Source organism: Arachis stenosperma, chromosome 8 (genome assembly GCF_014773155.1).
Source record: "Arachis stenosperma cultivar V10309 chromosome 8, arast.V10309.gnm1.PFL2, whole genome shotgun sequence".
Taxonomy (NCBI): Eukaryota; Viridiplantae; Streptophyta; class Magnoliopsida; order Fabales; family Fabaceae; genus Arachis; species Arachis stenosperma.
Window position 1 is genome coordinate 40,498,132 of NC_080384.1, and position 22,951 is coordinate 40,521,082.

The 22,951-nt window shown below is 31.2% G+C and overlaps 2 protein-coding genes across 2 annotated transcripts; one reads left to right on the forward strand and one right to left on the reverse strand.

The window, feature by feature from the left end:
• The first annotated feature begins 8,295 nt into the window (after positions 1-8,295).
• Positions 8,296-10,069, forward strand: LOC130944960 (CBS domain-containing protein CBSX5-like). The gene is made up of 2 exons (XM_057873577.1): positions 8,296-8,743; positions 8,983-10,069. Exons 1-2 carry the CDS (start codon positions 8,385-8,387, stop codon positions 9,845-9,847), a joined length of 1,224 nt encoding a protein of 407 aa, XP_057729560.1. The 5' UTR covers positions 8,296-8,384; the 3' UTR covers positions 9,848-10,069.
• A 7,359-nt stretch (positions 10,070-17,428) lies between these two features.
• Positions 17,429-21,872, reverse strand: LOC130944755 (ultraviolet-B receptor UVR8). Its single transcript, XM_057873257.1, has 6 exons — positions 20,538-21,872; positions 19,884-20,090; positions 19,271-19,381; positions 18,305-18,673; positions 18,100-18,207; positions 17,429-18,002 (listed from the first exon to the last, which is right to left on the reverse strand). Exons 1-6 carry the CDS (start codon positions 20,874-20,876, stop codon positions 17,664-17,666), a joined length of 1,473 nt encoding a protein of 490 aa, XP_057729240.1. The 5' UTR covers positions 20,877-21,872; the 3' UTR covers positions 17,429-17,663.
• Positions 21,873-22,951: the final 1,079 nt, after the last annotated feature.

Consider the following 22,951-nt stretch of genomic DNA (forward strand, 5'->3'; position numbering starts at 1 on the left):
CTATATGTATTATTAACCATTCTTCGACGAGTAAATTTTTATAATGGTTCCTGAAATTTACGCAATTACCTGAAATGATCCTCAAAATCTAAATTTTTCTACAGTGATCTCTAGATAGAACTCCGGGTACTATAGTGGTCCCTGTGTTATTTCCGGTGCTAAGTTAGTTGTTGGAGTGCTGATGTGACCATCTTTTATCACGTTGGATTATTTCAATGGTTAGGTGACGTGTATTCATTCTAATTTGAACCCAATTCAATCTCTTTCTTAATTTATAACCCTAATTTTATTATGCAGAATGCTTCTTCTATGTTCTTCTTCATCATATTCTTCATCTCTTTTTTTTCGATAATTTTAATGATCCGCTAAGCGAACAAACTGTACTTTTTTTAATTGCTCTTCCACAAAACAAACTCGTCATGTCTTGCCATTTTCAATATGTAGCAATATATGGTGAAAACCATTATACTTTGTCTGGTCGGTGAAAACGTTCAAAAAGTGATGCTTTTTTGGTTGCAATGTCTCCAACAAGGGGACTGAACTCTATAATAAATTCATTTTCTTACCCCTTACAGGTAGGAATATTTGCGGTGCAGTTTGGATCGGTTTTGAGTCAAAAACTCATTCGATTCGGACACTAATTTTGCTTGCGGTGCGGTTTGGATTGGATGACTTTTTTTAAAAAAATTCGATCCGATCCGATCCAATTTCAAGCAGTTTGGATTGGATTGGATTTGCGATTTTGTAAATTAAAAAAATTAAATACATATAACAAGTCTTAACATCAAATTTTAAATAATCAACAATAACATAACAATTCTCAATAATATCTTTAAAATCCAACGATAACATAACAATAGAAATATTATTATAGGTTAGTTAAAATAAATAAATAAATAACATTTTGAACATAAAATATTTATTAAATAATAATAATACTGAATAATATAAAAATGTATAACAAATTGAACATGTTATAAGTATAATTGTAAATATAATAATAAAATAATAATATTATAGTATATTGTGCGGTTTGAATTGGATTGGATCGGTTATGAAAAGTAGATCCGAAATCTGATCCGATCCAACGGTTTGTAAAAATTAGAATCCAATCAAATCCGAATTAGTGCGGTTTTAATCGATTTTCGGTTTGGATTGGATTGGATGAGCAGTTTAGATTTGAACACCCCTACTTACAGGTCACAAATAAGGGTAACAAATAGGGAAGCCCGTCTCGTCTCGTCCCCACCCCACTAAAAGCCCGCCATTTAGTGGATTGGTCCACCCCGTCCCGTTGAGTGAGGCGGTCCTGAATTTCTCTTCTAACCCGCCTAACGACGGGCTAGCGGGCCAAACCTGTCAATTTTTTTATATAAACCATTAAATATTAAATAATATATATAATTTTACAACTATTTCAATAACTTTATAATTTTTAAATTCACAACATTAAAGTATTTATAATTATAAATATATAATAAACATAATTATAAAATAAGTTCTTTGAAACAAAATAATAAAATCAACACTATCCAAAACGAAACAAACATTATCTAAAACATATAATTAAATATCTTCAAGTTTATAATCAATCAAACATAAAATATAATCCAAAATATAACTTATAACATTTTCAATTATCATCTTCATCCTCTTATAGATCAATAACATCATAAAAATTTGTAAAAAAATGGCCCTAACATAAAAAAAAGTCTGGCCCCATGGGGAAGCTTGTTCCGCCCCGTTGGAGCCCACCAAAGTCCACGGATTAGGCGGTGCAGGTTATGTGGACTTTTTAAGTTTGGCAGTCTCAAATTTTCAGTCCATCCCACTTTTTTGGCGAGTTATGCAGACCGGTCCGACGAGTTTCGACCCTTTTTTTTTTTGGTTTCTTTTAGATTGGCTTTTAAATAAATCTTTTTTCTTTTCCTTATATTTTACAAGAAAAGTTATTCTGTTTTCATTGGATAGACAAATTTAAACAAGGTGGATATTCCAAAAAATATTTATCTTGTATATGTATGTATAAATATTCCTATTCTGTTAGCTTTCTAAATTTTTCGGACAAGTTGATATGATGAAGACGAAAAAAGAAAAAAGATGAAGAAGATGATAAAAAAACACAAAAGAAGTATAGCGCTCTACACAATGAAATTAAGGTTATAAATTAGAAAAAGGACCAAATTTGATCCAAATTAAAATAAATCCAGATTACTTAATCATTGGAATTGTCCAACATGACAAAAGAGGGCCAAATTAGCATTTTGATAATTAACTCAGCACCAAAAATGGCACATGAATTATTATAATGCCTAAAGTTTTATTTGAAGGACCACTATAAAAATATTTGAATTTGATCGAGGACTATTTTAAATATATAATTGCATAAATTTTAGGGATCCTCATGAAAATTTATTCATTTTTCAACTATTTTTTTATTAATTTCTCTTTTTGAACACGTTACTAATCCTCTTTCATCTTCGACAACAAATTTTTTCTTACAATAATATTTAACTTTAAAATTTTGTGAAGTTAATATTATTAATAAACTCTTTGAAGCAAAATCACTCAGAAGAATTATTTTCTAATTATTTGCCTTGCCATCCCTGGACACAGCATAATTTATGAAGAATATGCCTCCTCTGCTGGAAAAAAGAAAAAAGACAATTGACAACGACAAGTGAACAATACTACAAGAGTTGTTAGGAAAACATTTATGGATCCTTTTTATTGGGTCTCTATGATTTTTTCAATCATATATACGTTTTCAGCGAAGAGACATAAACACTTTAATTTTCCACTTCATTATTTCTGCTCAAAATTTTAGACCCATTCTTGATTAATGCAATTATCTAGATCGTGACAACAGCAATGGGCATTCTAATAATGGTAATAATGATAAAGAATTCAATGAACAACATTAAAAGGAGGCTTGAATATCAGCTATATATATATGGCCCTATATGTGTATATATCAATTATAAATTGAAAAATAAATAAACAAAAAACAACAAACATGCACGCACACCTTGGTTATTCAATTATGACGTCGCATAATTTGTTTAGAAAAAAAAAACCTTTACTAATTTTTCCCAATGCAACAAAGTGTCAAGTGCATCAAACCAACCAAGCAATCAGGTAGTGTGTTTTTGAGAATAGGATACGACAAGAGTATATTTAAAAACAAGACATAAAAAATAAAAATATAAAATTTTATATTTTTATATTTTGTTTAGTGATAAATTATAATAAATTATAAAAATTTAATTTATTTTATTTTTTTATCTAAAAAATTAAAAATATATAATAATAAAAAATATAATTATAAAAAATTAATAAAAATAATAAAATAATAAAAAATAAATTATGTCTTTATGTGCTTCTTATTAGAATAGACATAGAATACACTAATTCAATATTTCTAAATACAATATCTCTATTTATATCTCATCTGTTAAACATAACTTTATACTTTTATTCCTATAAACAAACACCATCTTAGTTATTGTTGTTTATATCAAAAAGTGGCATCCTTAATTTCAATTCCGTTTAATATTTTATTAGAAGTATATATGAGCGGTTAATTATTTTGAAAATTACTATGTAAAAATCAAACTCATTTAGTTTTTTTTTTTGGCTTTTCTATTTAAAAAATTTTTTATTTATCAATTTATATCAAGATACAAAAAACTATTAATTTGTATATATTTTCGCAGTCATAGACCACAAAAATAAAATTTTGTGTTTTTTCATAACTATACCAGCGAAAATATAAAAAATTTTGAGTTTCTATGTCCGCCGATGATGCAAATAAAATGCACATAAATTTATTTAACATGCATTTTCTCTTGCAGATTTTCGCAACTTCTGCAAGCGAAAATGTGTGTAGATGCTACATATGTATGTCTCAAATTAAGTTAGAGTTGAAAAAATAAATTATTTAATCACACTTTTAATGTTATTTATTTTATACAAATTTTTGTTTCAAATAATTTATATAATAATTTTTTAACTTATATATATTTTATATACAATAAATAGTTAATACTTTAAAATTTTAAGGTTTTTCTTTTTAATATAAACCTTATCCACATGTAATACTTTTTTAAGTTTTAGCACTTGACAAGTGTTGTTAGAAAAAGGGCACTTGTTAGCTAAATCAGGTGTACATATATATATAAGTTAAAAAAATTCCATATGTACTAGTTGATAAGAAGCCAGGTACGTGTTTTTCTATTTTAAGCACGTGTAGCTGGAAAACCTTTTCATCATCAGAAGAAATGGTGAACGTGAACGAGATCGTCGTCGTAATTGGTAGGAAGAAAAAGAGAATTTCCCTTTTTCCTTGGTGCAAGTGGATAGTGAATTAGTGATTTTGGTCAATATATAATTTTGAAAAAAAGTAGAAAATAGTCTTCAGATTCTTTAGTACGCTAATAATATCCGCTAAGCTTCATTTTCTACGCGCTAGTCTTCTTTGCTCAATTCATTCATCACTAACCTACAAAATAAAAGATTAACAGCTAGCTATCTATCAACAACTCTGTTAAATTATTTATATTAAATCCATAAATTTAATTTGATTTAGTCTAGAACGGCCAGTATAATATCTGCTATTTGTTGTAGATAGCTTGAAAATTACAAACAATAATGGAATCAGTTTGATTTCTTATTTCATATAGGAGTATCATTTAATTTTGTTGTTTCCTTCACTGAAAATTTTCTAAAATGTCCTTATATATAAATCTAGCAATTGAAGTGAAGTGTTAGAATGACAATTGAGAGAAGCGAGCAAGCTTAAAACTTTAATTTGCGTAGTATAATAATCTTCACCTATTTTAATGTAAGAAAAAAGATATGTCCACATCTTTTCTGCCTATAACTAGTGATGTATGTTAACATTGTGTTTAGAAATATAAAGCTAAGGGTAGTATAATAATAAGGATAATATTAGAGAAATATATTTAGATGACACTTTTATTTCTTTTATTTATAAAATATATATACACTTTAGTTTATTTCACTAATATTCATCAATAATATTTATAATTATACATATAAATTAATGATAATTATTTGGTTGATTTAAATAATAATAATAATAATAATAATAATAATAATAATAATAATAATAATAATAATAATATAAAATATATTTATTATTATTACTATTATATAAAATTTTATTTAATTTTAATATTTTTATCACATAATATAAAACTTTATAACTTTTTAAAAAATTTAATTAAATTTTTTTATATATTTCATAATTATTAATATAATAAATTTATTTATTTTTAATAGTTTATTATTAATTATAAAATAGAAAATTTTTTAATTAAATATTTTTTAAACAAGTTAAATATTTTATATTTTATCATTAAAAATAAATAAAATTATTTAACTAATAAAAAATATATTTTATATTATTATTTAAATCAACCAAATAATTATCACTAATTCATATATTTATATATATAATTATAATTATAAAGGTAATTGATCGGTATTTTGATAATAAAATAGACTAAAATATATATTATCTTAATTTTGCCATAGATAAGAGTATATATTTTATAAATAAAAAAGTACTATTTAGATATAAAAATATTATTGCACATAAAAAATTAGTTATTATTATATATTTTTGTGTATAAAATATAGGAAAAGTCTAGGAGGACAGTAATTTATGTGTTTTGTGACAAGCACTTAGTCATTAAAAGAAAAGTGAATGATCTTCTATTATTGAATGTAATTTCACACCATTAAAAATATTATTGATGGTCAATTAATAGTTACAAAACATAAAAATTATTAATCTTCTAGTATTCTTCTAAAATATATATAATATAATTTATTTTTAATATATATTTTATATTTTAATATATATTTTATATTGATAATTAATTTTAATAGATAAGTTTAATATTCTTTAAACATGGTTGATTGGGCTATCTTACAAACGAGAAGATTGTAATTTTCTCATAATACTATTAAATGCCCTTTAATTAATGAAGCGATAGAAAATAATGGAAATAATTTTCAATATCTTCATAGAGGAAAAATATCATCTAAAACAATGATATTCAATAAAGTAATAAGTAAGTGGTTATTAATCCTTATTGAATTTATAAAATTTATCATGTATTAGACTTATAACTTTGATTTAAAACTAAATTAGACTCTTATTTAAATTTCACTGTTCCAACTTAATTCTTTTATAGATTGCTATTATAATTGATAATCCAACAATAAATTTTGCATTAAAAATGTTAGATGTTGTCGTTGACAAAAATAATTAAGTTGAAATAACAAATAAAAGAAGAATAAAATACCAGTAATTAGGTTACTAAATTTTAAAATTTCTTTCATAATTTATTGTCCATTTAAAAAAATTCGGTAACATTGATTTTCTTACCAATTATATCTTTTTGCTTAGTATAACTTTTTTTTTCAACCATATGATAATTTTAATGCTATTAAATTATTTTCTTGATCTATATTAGCCTTTAATAAATTTTGATACTTAATTAATACAAGAGGGTATACTTAATTAAACCTTTAAACGAAATTTCGATCCGCACCATAAGTGTGTGTTTGGATTACAGTTTATAAACGAGAGTTTGAATAAAATTGATTCTGCAAACTTGATTTTGATGAAAAGTAAGTTTGTGTTAAGTAATTTATGTTTGGCAATATTTATATCAAAATGGATTATAATAAAATAAATGTTGTTTGGATTACACTATTCAAAATCACTTTTAGATACAAAATTACTAAAATAGACATTAACTTAAATAATTTTTGTATATTATTTTAATTTAAATATTTGAATAGATCTTATTAATTAATTCTATAATAAAATTAATATTTATACACTAAAATAAAAATAATATATAAAAATTGGTAAAATATACTTTTAATTAAAACTAACAAAATATAAATTTTAGAGAATATTAAAAATAATAAAAAAATTAAATATTTATTTTGGTAATAATTGAAATAAATCAAAAAAAATTTTATGATATTTTTTATATAGTATATTTTTAGTACTCTTAGTACTCTTTTTTAGTATGTTATAATTTTTTATTATTATTATTTATAATTAATTTTTTGTTTAATTTACTTTCTTAATAGAATCAATATATTATATTAAAAAAAATAAAAATAATATAAAAAAATTATAATTATAAAAGTGTATAATATCAAATAAATAATTAATAAAAAATAGTAAATAATAGAAAAAGATAGTTCATATAAACAAAAATAATATAAATAATACAATAGTATGCATAAAGGATAAAATTGGTAAAAGATAAATAAAGATTGAGTATTGATGGCTAAAAGTTCGTTGGTGAAACGCAGAAGTTTAAAATTGTTGCTTCTTGAAAATAGGGGTGTCCGCGGATCGGATCGGATCGGATATGGCCAAAAATTCGATCCGATCCGCATTAAAATCATCGGATCGGATCGGATCCAATATCCGCAACTTTTAAGGTTGGATCCGATCCGATCCGATCCGCATATTTGCGGATCGGATCGGATCGGATATCGGATATATCCGCAAAACACAAAAATATTTTTAAAGGCTTATTTTAATTAAAAAAATATCAATAAAATTCATTTTTTATATTCTTTTAAATATGTTTACTCTTAAAATAATATTAAACATACTTTTTTTAAATAATAAATTAAAATAATATAACATATATGATAATTATTAATTGAAATAAAACATAAAAAGAATATTTATTTATTTATTTCTTTAATTTTGCGGATACGCGGATATGCGGATCGGATATGCGGATACCAACACAAAATCCGCAATCTGATCCGATTAGTGTGCGGATCCGATCCGATCCGATCTGAAAGCCTTGCGGATCGGATCCATATCCGCAATTTTCGGATCGGATTCGGATAAACACCACGGATATGCGGATCGGATCCGATCCATGGACACCCCTACTTGAAAACGTGGTTTTGAATGCAAAATCACTTCTACGTTCATGAATCAAAAATTTGCCAAACCAAAAATTACAACTTTCAAGATATCTAAACGTACTTTTTCTTTTTGAACGTGATTGCCAAACACACCCGTTCATGGATCGAGTTAAGAAATACATGAAAAAAATAATAATAAATAAATAAACTAAATTCTTAGCTTAATTATAAATAAAAAAATTGAAATAATGATGTCAAAGTGAAAGTATTGATAGCGCGTTTATTTCACCTTCCTTCCATTTTCCAAGTTGTGAACTTGAACTTGTCCTTCCTCCTATAAATACCAACACCTTTGTCTCACAGAACACACCATTTCCAACCACCACAAGCACCGCCTTACACCGCCACCACCACCGGAACCCCCTCGGAATCTGTTCATTTGCATGGCAGTGAGCTTTCTGCAGGAACGCGAGGTATCCGACCTCTGCCTTGGGAAACCACCGTTGAGGTCCCTCTCTGCTTCCTCCACCATCGCACACGCCTTGGCTGCTCTGAACAACTCGGAAGACAACTTCATCAGTGTCTGGACCTGCGATCATCGCAGCAAGAAGGAAGAAGAAGGAGAAGAAGAAGGAGGAGAGTGCTGTAGATGCGTTGGCAAAGTGTGCATGGTTGATGTTGTTTGCTTCCTTTCCAGGGAAGACAACCTCTTGTCTCCCTCTCAAGCTCTCAAAGCTCCTCTTTCTGTTATTCTCACTCAAGCTCCGCCTCGGATCGTCGTGCATCTAGAACCTTCTTCCACGTAACTACCTTTCTCTCTGCTCGAAATGTTAGACATCACATTTTTCCTTCAATTTTCTGAATCTGAAATTTTAACTCATAATAGATAAAGTGAATTTAGATTTTAATTACTGAGGCTCCTTTACTATTGATCCTTTTTACTAATTAGTAAAATCTTGAACAACCTGAATCTGATGCTTTATTTTTTCTTGCTAAAACTTGAAATTTATTAACTTTTTTTTTTGTGTGTGGTAAATATAGTTTACTGGAAGCAATTGATCTGATTCTCCAAGGAGCACAGAATCTTGTGGTGCCGATTATAGCAGCAACAAGAAAGAGTGGAATCTCAAGAAGAAAACAGATTCAGATTCAGAAATCATTGTCAACAAGCCACAATGGGCGTGAATTCTGCTGGATAACGCAAGAAGATGTGATTAGATTCCTACTTGGCTCCATTGGCCTCTTCACCCCTCTCCCTGCACTCTCTATTGACTCCCTCGGCATCATTTCCACCGATGTTCTTGCCATTGACTACTACTCCCCTGCATCCTCGGCGTTACCGGCGATTTCCAAGTCTCTGGCGGATCAAACTTCTGTTGCCATTGTTGATAGTGATGGCACCTTCATTGGCGAGATTTCGCCCTCTACTCTTGGTTGTTGTGACGAGACGGTTGCGGCCGCCATTGCCACTCTCTCCGCCGGGGACCTGATGGCCTACATTGATGGCGGTGGGCCCCCGGAGGATCTTCTCAGAGTGGTGAAGGCGAGGTTGAGGGAGAAGAATTTGGAGAAAATGCTTCAAGAGTTCATGATTTTGTCGCCTTTGGCTAGCGACGCTTCGTCGGCCTCATCTGCATCCTCGTCTGACGAGGAGTCCTCGTCGGCCAGAATGCCGATGAGGCCCAGCGGAAGGTACTCTAAATCGTCGAGCTACTCGGCGAGGATGGTGAGGAAGGCTGAGGCCATAGTGTGCCATCCAAAGAGCTCACTTGTTGCTGTGATGATTCAAGCAATTGCTCATAGAGTGAACTACTTGTGGGTTATTGAAGATGATTGCAGCTTAGTTGGCATTGTAACATTCTCAAATATGTTGAAAGTTTTCAGAGAACATTTAGAGACTATGTAAGAGGATTTAGGAGAATTGAGGGAATGTTTGGTGTCAAAGATTTTGGCTTTGGAATTAATGTTGTTGATATTATTAGAGAAAAAGCATAAATCATGTCTTATGAACATGGAGCTTCTTCGGTTGTGACTTGTGAATGTTGAGATGTTTGGCTAAGTGAGCTTTTGGTTCTGCTTTATTTTTGTTACTACTTCCTTTCTAATAAATTCCCTTTCAAACTCTGAATCTTCTTGTTCGGTTTTCCTTTATACAACTTGTCTTTCGCCAATTTGATATGCTACTTTAAGATTAAAAAATTACCATTTCAGTAAAAATAATGGAGTGTAAAATATTTTACAATTTTTTTACATCAAAATTGATCACTCTCACAAAACTACTGTCCATTATCTATCTAGCATCTAGGGAATGTTCCAATCCCTTATGGCTTTCACTGTTGATAAAATATTTTTGGGATCTAGATTAAGCCAATTCAATCCATACATAATTGTACTAGAAGAGTTAGGGTTCTTGAATCAAAGAACCATAGTCAGGTGAGAGATTCTATTTCCCGGTAGAACCAAATGAGATTGATGCATGCATGGATGAGTAGTAGAAAAGCAAAGAGATATATGGAGAATTTTGGTTGTCAGAAATTGTGTGGTTAAGATTGAAGCACATGGCCTATTTTACACATTTTTTATTTGTTAGCTACAACTTCCCATAAAAACACTAATTAACCCGTGAAGATGTGTATATACCATGTGATTCTTGTTAAGTACTTCCAACATAAAAGACCGAATCTTTCATCATTTGTTCACAAAAATAGTATTTATGTTCAGTTTAACTCTTTCTTCATCATATGGAAAGAAAGATTCTGATTCTCTGCTAGGAATTGTAAAATTTTACCTTGTTAGAGACTTCAATGTTCACTGATTAAGATCTCGAGGCGAGTGGATTCTTTCTTTTTTTCTTTTTATTTACTTGATATTAAATTAAATAATAGTAAAGTTTAATTAATCTTGGTTGACTTAGGTCATTTTGATGTAGAGCAGTTTTGAGGAGCACAGATTCATGCATTTGGTAGTTACTTTGATCTCTTGATTTGAAGTTTTGAATTGGAATTATGAAAGAAAAAGTAAAGACTTTGTTATAACCATCTTATTTCTTTCATAAAACATCAATTAAATTGGGTTAGTTTAATTAAATTTTAAATAATAAGAACTAAACTTTCAGTATCTCAATTTAGATAAACATAATAAATAAATAATAGTTTAGACTTTAGATGCCAGTATCTTATATGAACTTAAGATTTAAACGAATCTTATTGCACTTTAATCAACTACACAAAACTTGAACTTCAAATTTATTTTAGAGAAACAAGTGTTGTGTGCTTAAATTTATTTTAAACCATCTAAGTAATTAAGTGGGGATGGCCCTAAGTAATTAAATTTTCATGTTTAAATTTATTTTAAACCACCTAAGTAATTAAGTGGGGATGGCCCTAAGTAATTAAATTTCCATGTCTTGTTTTGTACTATGTTTTTGCCAAATCTAGATTTTGTTAGTTGGACACTAATGTCAGTCTTCACTATTATTGAGTGGTGTCTGGCTATATCTAGCCTCACCTAAAAATTTTGTATCATTACCAAACATTTAAGACGACACAGGAAAGTGATAGTACCCTGAAAAATAAAGCACTTAATTAGTGGTAAAATTAGGTCAGATCAGATTTTATCCGTAATAGATTATGCCTATGATAAAGTTTATTGGTCTGAATTTGATCTATAATTTATTGGAAATTATTTATTGAATACTAAAGTTGGTCTGTTAACAAAATCAATCTAACTAAAAATCTATTAAAAAAATTTGATAATTTTAAAAAATAAAAAAGATAAAATAAGTAAAATAAAAAATATTATCAGTATTTAAAATTATTAGCATTGACAGTAGGTGTAACAATGCTACTTTCACAACTCCCTAGATTGACGATAGTGAAAGATCCAAGATTCCTCCTAGGCGGAGAGACATTAGCATTGTTGTTTGCATTCTCAGTCATGTTGAGTGCAAATTCTTCTTCAACTGCCTCTTCGATTTCTTCTTCAATTTTGAGTTTGTTTCCTTAGTTGTCAAAGAGTTTTTTCGATCTTTGGATTGTACTGAAGATGTTCTTTATCCTTATTATTCTGCATATACAAAAACAACAAGAAAATCAAATTGGATTTTTTTCACCGGTAAAACTAAAATAGTAAAAAAATAAAAGCTAAAGAAATGAAAAGTCAAATTTAGGTAATCAATTAATTGGTAGTTTGTTAATCACAATTAGTCTCCGACAACGGTGTTAAAAACTTGCTCGTAGAATTTTGAATACCACAAACTAACCGGCAAGTGCACCGAGTCGTATCAAGTAATAACTTACGGTGAGTGAGTGTCGATTCCACGAGAACTAACGGATTAAGCAAGCAATGGTCAATTGATTAATCTAGTCAGACAATTAAATCGGGGTTTCAGAAAACTTTATTGATGACAATGAATTAATTAAAAGCAAACGGTAAATGTTAAAAGATAATATGAAAAAAGAAAGTTAAGGTTTTAGAGATGTTAAAACTTCTGAATCAATAATTTTTACTCCCGACCTTGATCATGCAATGATACCTCAATGGCAAATCACTAGTAATAAAAAATCCAATCCCTTGGAGATTCAATTTCTCTTTAACCTAATTAATTGCTAAGTATTCCTTAGTCAATTACTTAAGAAAAGAGTTGAAGAACGTTCACTAATTTATAAAGTCACACAATTCATAAGCATCTCCCTCAGTTGATTTTATGTCACTTATCAAGTCTAATTTCAAAACTTAAGAGTTATGAGAATCAGTTTTCAAGCTTAATTCAATTAATCAACTTTTTCAAGAAGTTAAAAACTTTTTCAAGAACTTTTCCAATATATTCAAACCCGTTAGGATGAAGAATAAAAATATTTTCTTAACAAGAAATCAATGCATAAATCAAAGGTAGAAAAGCTCAAACATTAATCTATGGAGTCAACAGAGCTCCTAACCTTAACCAAGAAGAATTAGTTGCTCATGTTCTTCAAGAAGTCTTAAATTCTTCAAAAGTAAAAGCTGCCTAAAATAAAAGATGATCCCCGAGAAGATTCTGCCCTCTCTCTTAATTACTAAACCTAAAAATAAATTCAAATTCAAATCCTGAAACTAAATTAAAACTAAATAAAAAACAAATCTCTTTCATAATTTCTTTCTTTCCTGCAAAGATCTCGTTTTTATCTGCTTGCAATCTTCAATTAATGTCATCATTAGTGGGATTTTGATTAACCAAGTGAATAATGAAAAGTTGGAAGTTTAGTGGCCTGAATTGAGATTTTGGAAGGTGTCCAACTATCTGCGTTGTACGTGAAGCCTCCTTGATGGCCCAAATCGAGATCGGAAAAAGCATGGTGCCATTGAGCTCGAGGAGATGGAGATTGAGGAGAACCGAGATCGAGGATGAAAATTGAGATCGAAGATCGAGATCTTGCTTAAGGATCGAAATCGAGATTGAGGATGAGGTCGAGGATATGATGTAGTGCTTCGATTCTCGAATGGATTCATTCGAAAATCGCGTGCCTAATCGGAACGCGCGAGGCCTTTGGCTTCCAAAAAGTGGTCAATTTCTTCTCGATTTTTTGCTGTTTTCTTTCCAAAGTTTCCTTTAGTTAATGAATTCAACTAATCAAAGCAATGTTCTTAAAATCCTAAAAGTCATTGTTTATTCGACATGAATTTTTAGTAAATTGTTAATAAATCGATTGAGATAAAGAAGGAAAAACACCAAAGATGCGGATACATTAATCACCAAGTAAAGAAACTGCACTCTAAGGAGATAGCCTCTGTAAAAGTTGTTTGGAGAAACTATTTAGCAAAAGAAGCAATTTCGGAAACTGAGGATGCCATGCGCGACAAGTATTCTTACTTATTTGGGTCGAAAGGTAATTATCACAGCTATAATAGTATATGAGTTCGAAATTCGAAGACCAAATTTTTTAAAGGCGAGAGAATGTTATAACTGAAAAAAAAAATAAAGAAAGGGCACGTGAAAAACATGTGACCCCGCTTATCCTTTTAAATTTTTTTTCCTCCCCCCTCCCCTTCCCCCCGCCTTCTTAGCCTCATTTCTCCCCTCTTTTTTTTTTATCTCTTTCCCCTTCTCATCTCCTTCTTTTGCAATCTCACACATAACACCATCAAGTTTGCTTTATCTTACTTTTTTCTCTTTCTCTATTCTATTTATTTAAATCTTACTTCTCACAACTTTAAATAATAGAGTTTCAGTTTTAATGAGTGAAGGAAGCATTCAATTTTTGACTTTCGGTTATTATTAAGACTTTAAGGTAACTCTTGACTTAATAATTAGCTATATCTCTAATTTTTGTCATCCAATACTTGTGGATATACTAAAATATGAAATTAGGGTTATTAGGTTAGAAAATTTTGGGCTTTTATCAAATTGAGTAAAATTGTGTTAATCGACAAGATTATTTGATCACAAATATTATTATTGTCATGTTTCTAGAGTTGTAGAGTAACGCGATTAGAGTTGCTTCCGATTTTTTAGAACCAAGTTGTGAGTAGATATTATGTCTATAATTATTTTTAAGTGTATTATTATCAATAATTAAATTGAATCATTATTTTTCACATTTAAAAATATTTGATTGTTGTGATTTTTGAATTATTGGAATGAATATTAATTTTTAAAAAACTCATAATTTTATAAAAATACACACGAGACGATATTCATATATTTTATAAAGCATACATTTTTTTATTTGATTTTGTTAAATTTTAATTAAATTTTTAGTATGCATTCTTATATATTTTATTTATTATGAAATTTAGTAATATGTTACAAGTATTAGAAATTTGTTATACATGAATTGGTTTGGATTGGTTTGGGAGACTCGGACTAGAAAACCATAATTAACGGCGGTTATGACATTAATTTAGATACGTCTGACTCAGACCTCAGCTAGCATAGTCGTTACTAGCCCAACGTGTAGGTCACACGTTGAATCTGTTATATCGTATGAGCACATTGGAGGAAAGGGCTATCCTTAGAGATAGAGCTGCCCAAGTGTGTGGTATTTGATTTTATTTGACTTCTGAAATGAGAACTCCCATTTCAGTTCATTCATTTAATTACTTATTTTTTTTATTTACGTATTTACCTAATATGAATTTCTTATAGCTAAAAAAGAAATATAACTTTTAAGATAAAATTTGTATGATATTGTATGGATTATAGATATAATATTTGTTCACTGATGAGTTGCAAAACTCACCTTATTATATTCTCATATTTTTTAGATACAGGTGTAAATCTAGGTTCCGTTCTACCCGTCCCACAGTAGGTTTTAGTCATTTCGGTGAGCCATTCTTTTATCAAAGGGTTACATTCGTATGTAATGAAAACTTTGCACAAAAATCTAAATTATGTCAATATTTTCTATGTCACAGGCAGGGTTCTCACGTAGATTATGTTATTTTGAATCTCAAATTGTTTAGATAGTAATTATAATTTGGTTATATAAAATTTATAGATTCAACTATATGCTTTAGTTATCAACTTAGTATATATAATGTGACTTTTGATATATTTGGTTTGTAAATATATTTACAATATGATGCCATTGTTGTTAGAAATAAATATTTATTATTAATTTAAAAGGATAATATTCAATTAGTAAGGTCTTAGAGATAGAAGAGACTGTCCATTTTTTTGTAAATTTAGTTGGTTGGCTTGCTGAGGAAGTTGTTCTTCAAGCACCAGTCATGAATTGGTTGGAGCCATAACATATCCTTTGTATTGAGTCTCCTGAGAATAATGAACCATGTAAGGAGATCTACTCTAGGGGGCACCATTTCTTTCCACATATTAGTAGACAAATTATACATGTTATAATCAATATCCTTACACTTATCCTTGTATACCACATTGAGGAAAGACTTGACTGAGTATTTTCCATGTTTTTCATGCTTCTAAACCAATTTATCAACTCTTCTATCCCTCATAATTCCCTTAGACAGGACCAACATCAGTTTCTTCAATTTCTTGTTTAAAACAGTCTTAATCAACACAAGCTTTCTGGCTTTTGATAATTATTTGCCCTTCCAACCTTTCAATCTCTCCTCCACCTCTTAATCACTAGTTTCCAAGTATCTATGTGCTTGGGATTTGCTCCTAAAGGAACGCCTAAGTATTTGATTGGCAGTTTTGCCTCCATACAACCTAACATTGCACATGCCTTTTTTATTTTCTCACTATGATTTGATCAAAATCAACCAAGATCTATCTATAGTTAGCAATTGTATCAACATGAAAAGGGCAAAATAGAATTGTATCATCTGCAAAATTATAAGTGAGACAATTTTACTGTATCCTTTTCCACCTCAAGTGGTTTAAGATGTTCCTTTATGCATAACCTACACAGCATTTTATTCAAGACTTCACCAACAAGAACCCTTGACATAATTCCCTTTGTAGATCGAAAGGCTTTGTTGTTGTGTTGTGAGTTCTAATACTTTATCAACAAAAACCACCGAATTTTGTCGTACACCTTCTAAACGTCAAGCTTAACCAACTATGTTGGTTGCATTGATTTGTTCAGCCAATGCACTGCCTCGCAGGCTATCAACGCTCCATTTACAAATGCAGACTGAACCTCCCTTACCGAATTCGCATCAATGGCTAAGCACCTAACCATGTTTATGGATCTATAATCCCTTAGCTCCTTTGTGCCACCTTTCTTATGGGCTAAGCAACTCATGTTAGATTCGCTTCAGCAAAGAACTCATGTACCGTGTTGCAAGAGTCATCCTCTAATTCACTTGAAATTGAAGTTTTCCCTAGTAGGCATTCTCTCAATCTGTACTGCATCCATAGCACCAATTGATTCTAGCAATGACTTGTCAAAACTCACATTTAGGCCTTGTTCCTCCTCATATAACCTCTTATAGAACCTCCAAATCTCCTTATAGCATTTCCTATTCCTCTCATACCATACCTCCACCATGTTTCTAATTGTCTCCCCTCTTGCCACTAAGCACTCATCAATGTTTCCCCTCATCCAGCTTGCTCCATTCCTCCTTCAACCACGCATCAAGAGAAAGGAATGGCTTTGGCCCCCCAAGTAATGCACAGTGATCAGATAGAGCCCGAGGAAAGTTTTGATTTGTAATCAGTCCTTGAACATAGCCATCAAAGATACATAAATCACCAGAGAAACCATATGACACTATTATATTAACAATTCCGCTACGTTCCTGAAATAATCACAATGTCCCCTAATAAAAACTCCAGTACTGTTGCCACTCTAGCAAGAATAGCCACACCTATGGATTTTTCTTGAATCACTTCCCTCATAAACACTTTATCACATCCTCAAAATTTTCACGATAGCCCCCACTGCAAACATGTTACAGTGCCACACAGCCTCTATTCTAATTACTTTTTTGAACTATAATGAATACTTATAAGTCAAATTCCTAACAATAAGATTGAGGTAGATAGTGACATTGAGACAAAAATACGAACAATAATAATCATAACAACAATACATTAAGTAAATAATCATAATTTGCTTACAACAGTGACAATGTATTTTAAGGACAATTATTACAGTCTATAAATTCCTAATAATAATGTATTTTAAATATTGAAAAATGTTAAGTGCCTTGCGTGTTACATTTTCTTTACTATAATGATACAACATTAGTAAAAAACAGTGAACTTTACTAATTTATCCTTACCACAAAAACTAAGATAAGGTTTCTTTTTGTGGAGAGTTTCAAATGTCGGGATCTATATTTTCTTGTGAAGAATCTTCTTTGACGAAAATCTCAGTTGGTTCAAGGCACCCTCTTAATGTGTCATGACCAAGTTGTGCTCTTTCATTGTCTCCAAATCCAAATATCCTTCCACTGCTTGTGATTGCCACTGTATGATACAATCCAGTGCTAATTTGTGAAACATGGTGAGTTTTTAAGGTATCCAAGATTCTTGGCTTCAAGATTTTATCATATACCCCTCTGTCGAGAAATCCCAGGCTGCCGAATCCCATCGAACCAAAGCCATAGACTGAACCAGAATCAATTAGCACAAAAGTTTTCCTCTTTCTTGCACAGACCTGCAAGTAACAATAAACACTTAATGATATGAAAATGAATCAAAATACGTCACTTTTCAGATAATCTTGTCATAGAGTGTTTAAAAAAATGCAATACCTGAACAGCCAAGTGATTCTTAAGACCGGTCACAATCTCGGGGGTAGTTTTCTCAATCTCGTCCCCAAGGCCAAGAGCACCACAGTATCCCTTGCCCCACGTATATACCTGGCCGCCATCAATAACCAATAATTAGTACAATTCTTGCAAGAACTTCAATTATGGAACCCAGCCACAACAAACAGAAATGTCTAATAAAACTCACGAATCCATTTGAATCAAGTGCCACTGCATGCTCATCCCCGGCAGATACACGGACAACATGAATACCTTTTCTTCTAAACTTCTGTATAGCACGTGGCAGAAACTCATTATGTTGCTCCCCATGACCAAGGCAGAAGTTAGCCCCCGACCCGAAGGAGTATACAGCTCCGTTCACTGTTACAGCTAAGATATAGCTTGGTCCAGCAGCAATCTGAACAACAGGATCTGCATTACCAAGGACTTCAATCATTTTTGGAGTTGGTCTGTCCTGAGAGTCACCATGGCCAAGTTGGCCATGCGAATTGGTTCCACATGTATAAACATGACCTTGTCTAGTGAGGAAGACTGTGAAGTTAAGCCCTGCTGCAACCTGAGACATCTTTTCATACTTCAATATTTTTACAAGGGATCTTAGGGAGGCAGGCTTCATGGAACAATAAAAAACAGAAAACAGTGGAATTGAAAAGGAACAGTAAGGGAGGGAGATGTATAATTGAATTATGTATGTTCGACTGAAACAGTATAGTTTGATACGACTAGAAAGAACCCCTTACTAAGTATAGCACAGTGGTGGAACATCTTATGCCTATTACTACTTGAACGTACAGTTATTGAGATTAGTCATAAGACTTGCCAGTATATATTAACTTGAAACAACACAATTTCTCAAATATATGTATGTATATATATTATAATCCGCTTCCATAAGAGTCCCCTAAAATAACTTGGTTAAGGCTTAACAATTGTTCTCGTGATATCTAAAACAAAAAGAAACAAAACAAAAGAAGATTATGAATATTCAAATCAAAGTGAGGTTTGAGATGACCAATTCGTTCTTGTGATAAAAAAGTGAGGCTACTTATCTCATGAAATCAACAGTTGCATTCAATAAGCTACAAAATCTTTCAACTCATTGAACATCTATGATCAACAAAGCATACTATTCTGATAGCAATTTGAATTTTACCTGCTTGCAAGGGACTCCCTTCAGGGATTCAACAAGACGTGGCCTGGAAATCGGTCGGCTTGTATCGCTATGGCCACAGCAAGAAGATGAATTATCTCCACATGTGAATACCTGCGCCAGTAGTAAAGTCTCATTTTAATATTGGAAACTAGAATTAATCATGTAACAATAGAAAACCATCCTTTTCAGTTCCACGAAATTTTCTTCAAATACATGATGAGAAATACATATCTTTGACAAGAACATTTGCTTCTTTATGATCTACATATTCTAATATCTTGTGCTTTTAGGTGTTAAGCACAAAATGGTTTTAATGATATCACCAATATATTTTTGGTCTTTAACTGAGGAAAAAGCACATGCTTGTCCAAAACTTACAATGTATTAGTTCATAATAGCAGGAAATATAGCCATCAAATTCTTGAAAACTTCACTATGAGCTTATGATGTTATTCCAAAGAAACCAACTAAACCATGAAATCAAGATGTTTTGTGCAAGCCCAATAATAGTTTTGATTACAATCAATTCAAGATACATTTTATGTTCCATAGTTCATACCAATGCACCATCATGAAACAAAACTAATTAAATAGAGGTTAAGCTGTCACAAACCTCTCCAGATTGCATAACAAAAGCTGCATGATTAAAGGAGGCTGATACATGAACTACACGTGCCAAAGGTGGGAAACTTATCCGGGTAAATGCTACGCATTGTGTTTCAGTCCCTTGACCAAGTACACCAGATAATCCAGAGCCACAAGAGTAGACAGAGGAATTGCTGATCAACAGGGTGTGATACTTTCCAGTTGTAATTTGCATCTGCCATTAAATTGAATTTTATCAGTAACAGCTCTCCATTTATTCTATAAAAAGCACAATAAGAACACCAATACTAGTGCAAGTAACAAAGAACAACATAACTATTCAAATTAATTTTTATTCTTAAAACATCATTGCAATGTTGTGAGTGCTATGAAAAGTAAGTTTGTAATATTCAAAATTCCAGCTTCATTTCCTTCTCTTTTCTAATTCTTTCGCAAGTGAATTATTTCATACTTATCACAGTATTAACACAGAGAGAAAGTCAAGGAAATGTGCTAAACCATGCAAAGAGAAAATATCCTCAGCCTTCAGAGATTCCCTACGTGATCATATTCAAAGATGACAACATTTAATTCAACTAAGTAAACAATAAACCATTAACAAAACATCAATTTTCTGAACATCAAAACAGAAGTTCATTCTATGATACAATGAAAATAGTACATTGCCTGCTGATGTCTCCACCATCTCAGAGGATTGTTCAACAGACTGTAAGAACCTCAAGACCCGCTTCCAATTTGCGCCGCATCGATCATACAACTCCTTCTGAGAATTTAAACTCGTCTTAGAGTAGATAATATGGGAGGCACACAACTGAAATGCAGCAAAGTCCACCAATGAACTAAACTTGAATGGATACAATCCATGGCTACCACCAAAAGTTTTTGAAGTAAGCTCCAAGCAAGCAAGGTCTATTGCACTTAACCTTCCCGAGCACAGAATCTCTAAGATCAAGTGTGAAGGTAACTCTTCAATGGAAACAGGCCTAAAGCGATCCACCATAATTAACAGTTTTCAGTTTTCACTCTTTCACACACTTTTTTCTCCTTTTTTTTAAGTCTCTCTCCAAAGAAAAACTAACTTTGAATAGAAGTTTCAAACAATTTGCAGGGAAATTCCAAAGTGTGACACAGCAACCCCTCCTTGAACAAAAGCATCAAATTTTGAGACGAAATCTCAGGCAATTGAAGCAGCATATGAAGAACACATCCGAAGGAAGAAGAAAAACATGGGAGATTGAGTATGAAAAAGGGGGTCCAGATGGATAGTTTGCGTGTGATGGTTGAAACAGTGATTGGAAACAAAACATCAGAAGAGAACTAATATTCACACACCCCCAAGAACTAAAAAAAAATCAATAAAGAAAACAAAAATTGAAGATCAAAGAAGACCGTCTTCACCTGCAACTTGATAAAGACACAGACCACAATTCTACACACTTAGAGAAGAAAATAGTGATTTTTTCTTGGAAAACAATAAACAAAGCTCCCAAAGTAGATCGAATTCGAACCAAAGACTGATCCAATGATTGAGGCAACTTGGGACAAAAAAGAAAAAATTCAAAAGTGGGTCTTTGAGATAAGAATAGAAGCAAGTGAAATGAAACAAATAGTGATTAGCCCTACCACAAAAGGTAAAGGAGCTAGCTTTTACAGAGAATTTGAATTCAATTGGGCAAACAATAAAAAACCAATCAAGGTGAAGGCTTGAAGATCGAAACCCAGTTGAGTTAAAGAAACAAATCGAGGGTGTGGATTGGTTTGATGGTTCTTTTCACTCTTTTTGAGAATTACACGATTAAAAGGAAGGAAAAAAAAAGTTAGGGTTTTGTGAGCTGTGTTTGGGTGTGGGGCATTTTCATCAGCTTTCTCTCTCTATTGGAAGGGGCTTTTGAATGTTTTCTCTGAATTTGAGAGAGAGAGAGAGAGTGTATTGAAGAATCAGAGAGAGCGTGGAATTTCATGTGGTTCTTTTGGAAGAGCGAAAGAAAAAGGAAGAAAAAAACAGAGTAGTGGCGTTTTTGTTGTTACTAAATTCCTTTTCTTTCTGTGTTGTGTTGTTGTGTAATGTGTCGTCTTTTGTTTGTCGTCGAAGCTGTCCAACGTGGCTGTTCTCGAGAGTGCCACGTAAGCTTAGATGAGTCAGAGTGCACTTGGCTTTCATTTTGGGTGGATATGTCATGTGTGTATGTATTTGAAGTAGCGCTAGCGTCCACTAATGAAGGAAGCTAATTAAGCCAACTTTAAAATCCACCACATTAGTGGTTATTATATCTTAATTAAATTATTTACTTTTTATAATAGTATAATTGATTTTTATATAAGCACTAAATATATTTTTTTATATAATAGTTAATTGATGATTGATTTCTTTAAATGTTCTAAAAAGTTTGAAAAAAAATATAAAGTAATCAAATTAGAAATTAATTATCCTTACTTTGTTAAGTTAAATTTGGATTTGGTTCTTAAAATTTGGCTCGATATTCAATTTAATTTTTACAATTTTATTGGTTTCAATTAGAATTCCTAAATTAGCAATAGTGAATTCTAATTGCCCCTATAATTATCTCTGTCACCCAAACACTTATTTGACACATTTACCTAATACGGTGGACACAACTAAGATGCCGTCGTGTTGGTTTTGTGCCCAAACCATATAAAAGTGACATCGTTTCAATTTGTTTGGGGACTTAAACTCTTGTTCTTCTCACTACGATAATCATAAGTTTTAAAACACCAAAAAAATTTTGACACTTCGTCTTCTTCATTCTCTATAATGAGTTGCTGTAAAACTCAAAGGAGCTCTTTGTAGCTATTTTGAAAATCTCTGCAAACTTGTCAGATTTGGCAAGAGTGAAAAAATCACAAGCATTTAACTTTATTGTTCACATAGAAGTTAGTCATGGAACCCAATACCGACGATAACGATATCGAATTCATAAGGTTAAGTAATTACCGGCGGGTTTTGCTTTTTGACGGTAAATTCGCCAGTAATATTTGGAGAAAAATAATCCAACAGTAAACCCACTTAGTGAAACATTGCGTTTTGGTGACTCGCAATGGTTTACCGTCGAATTT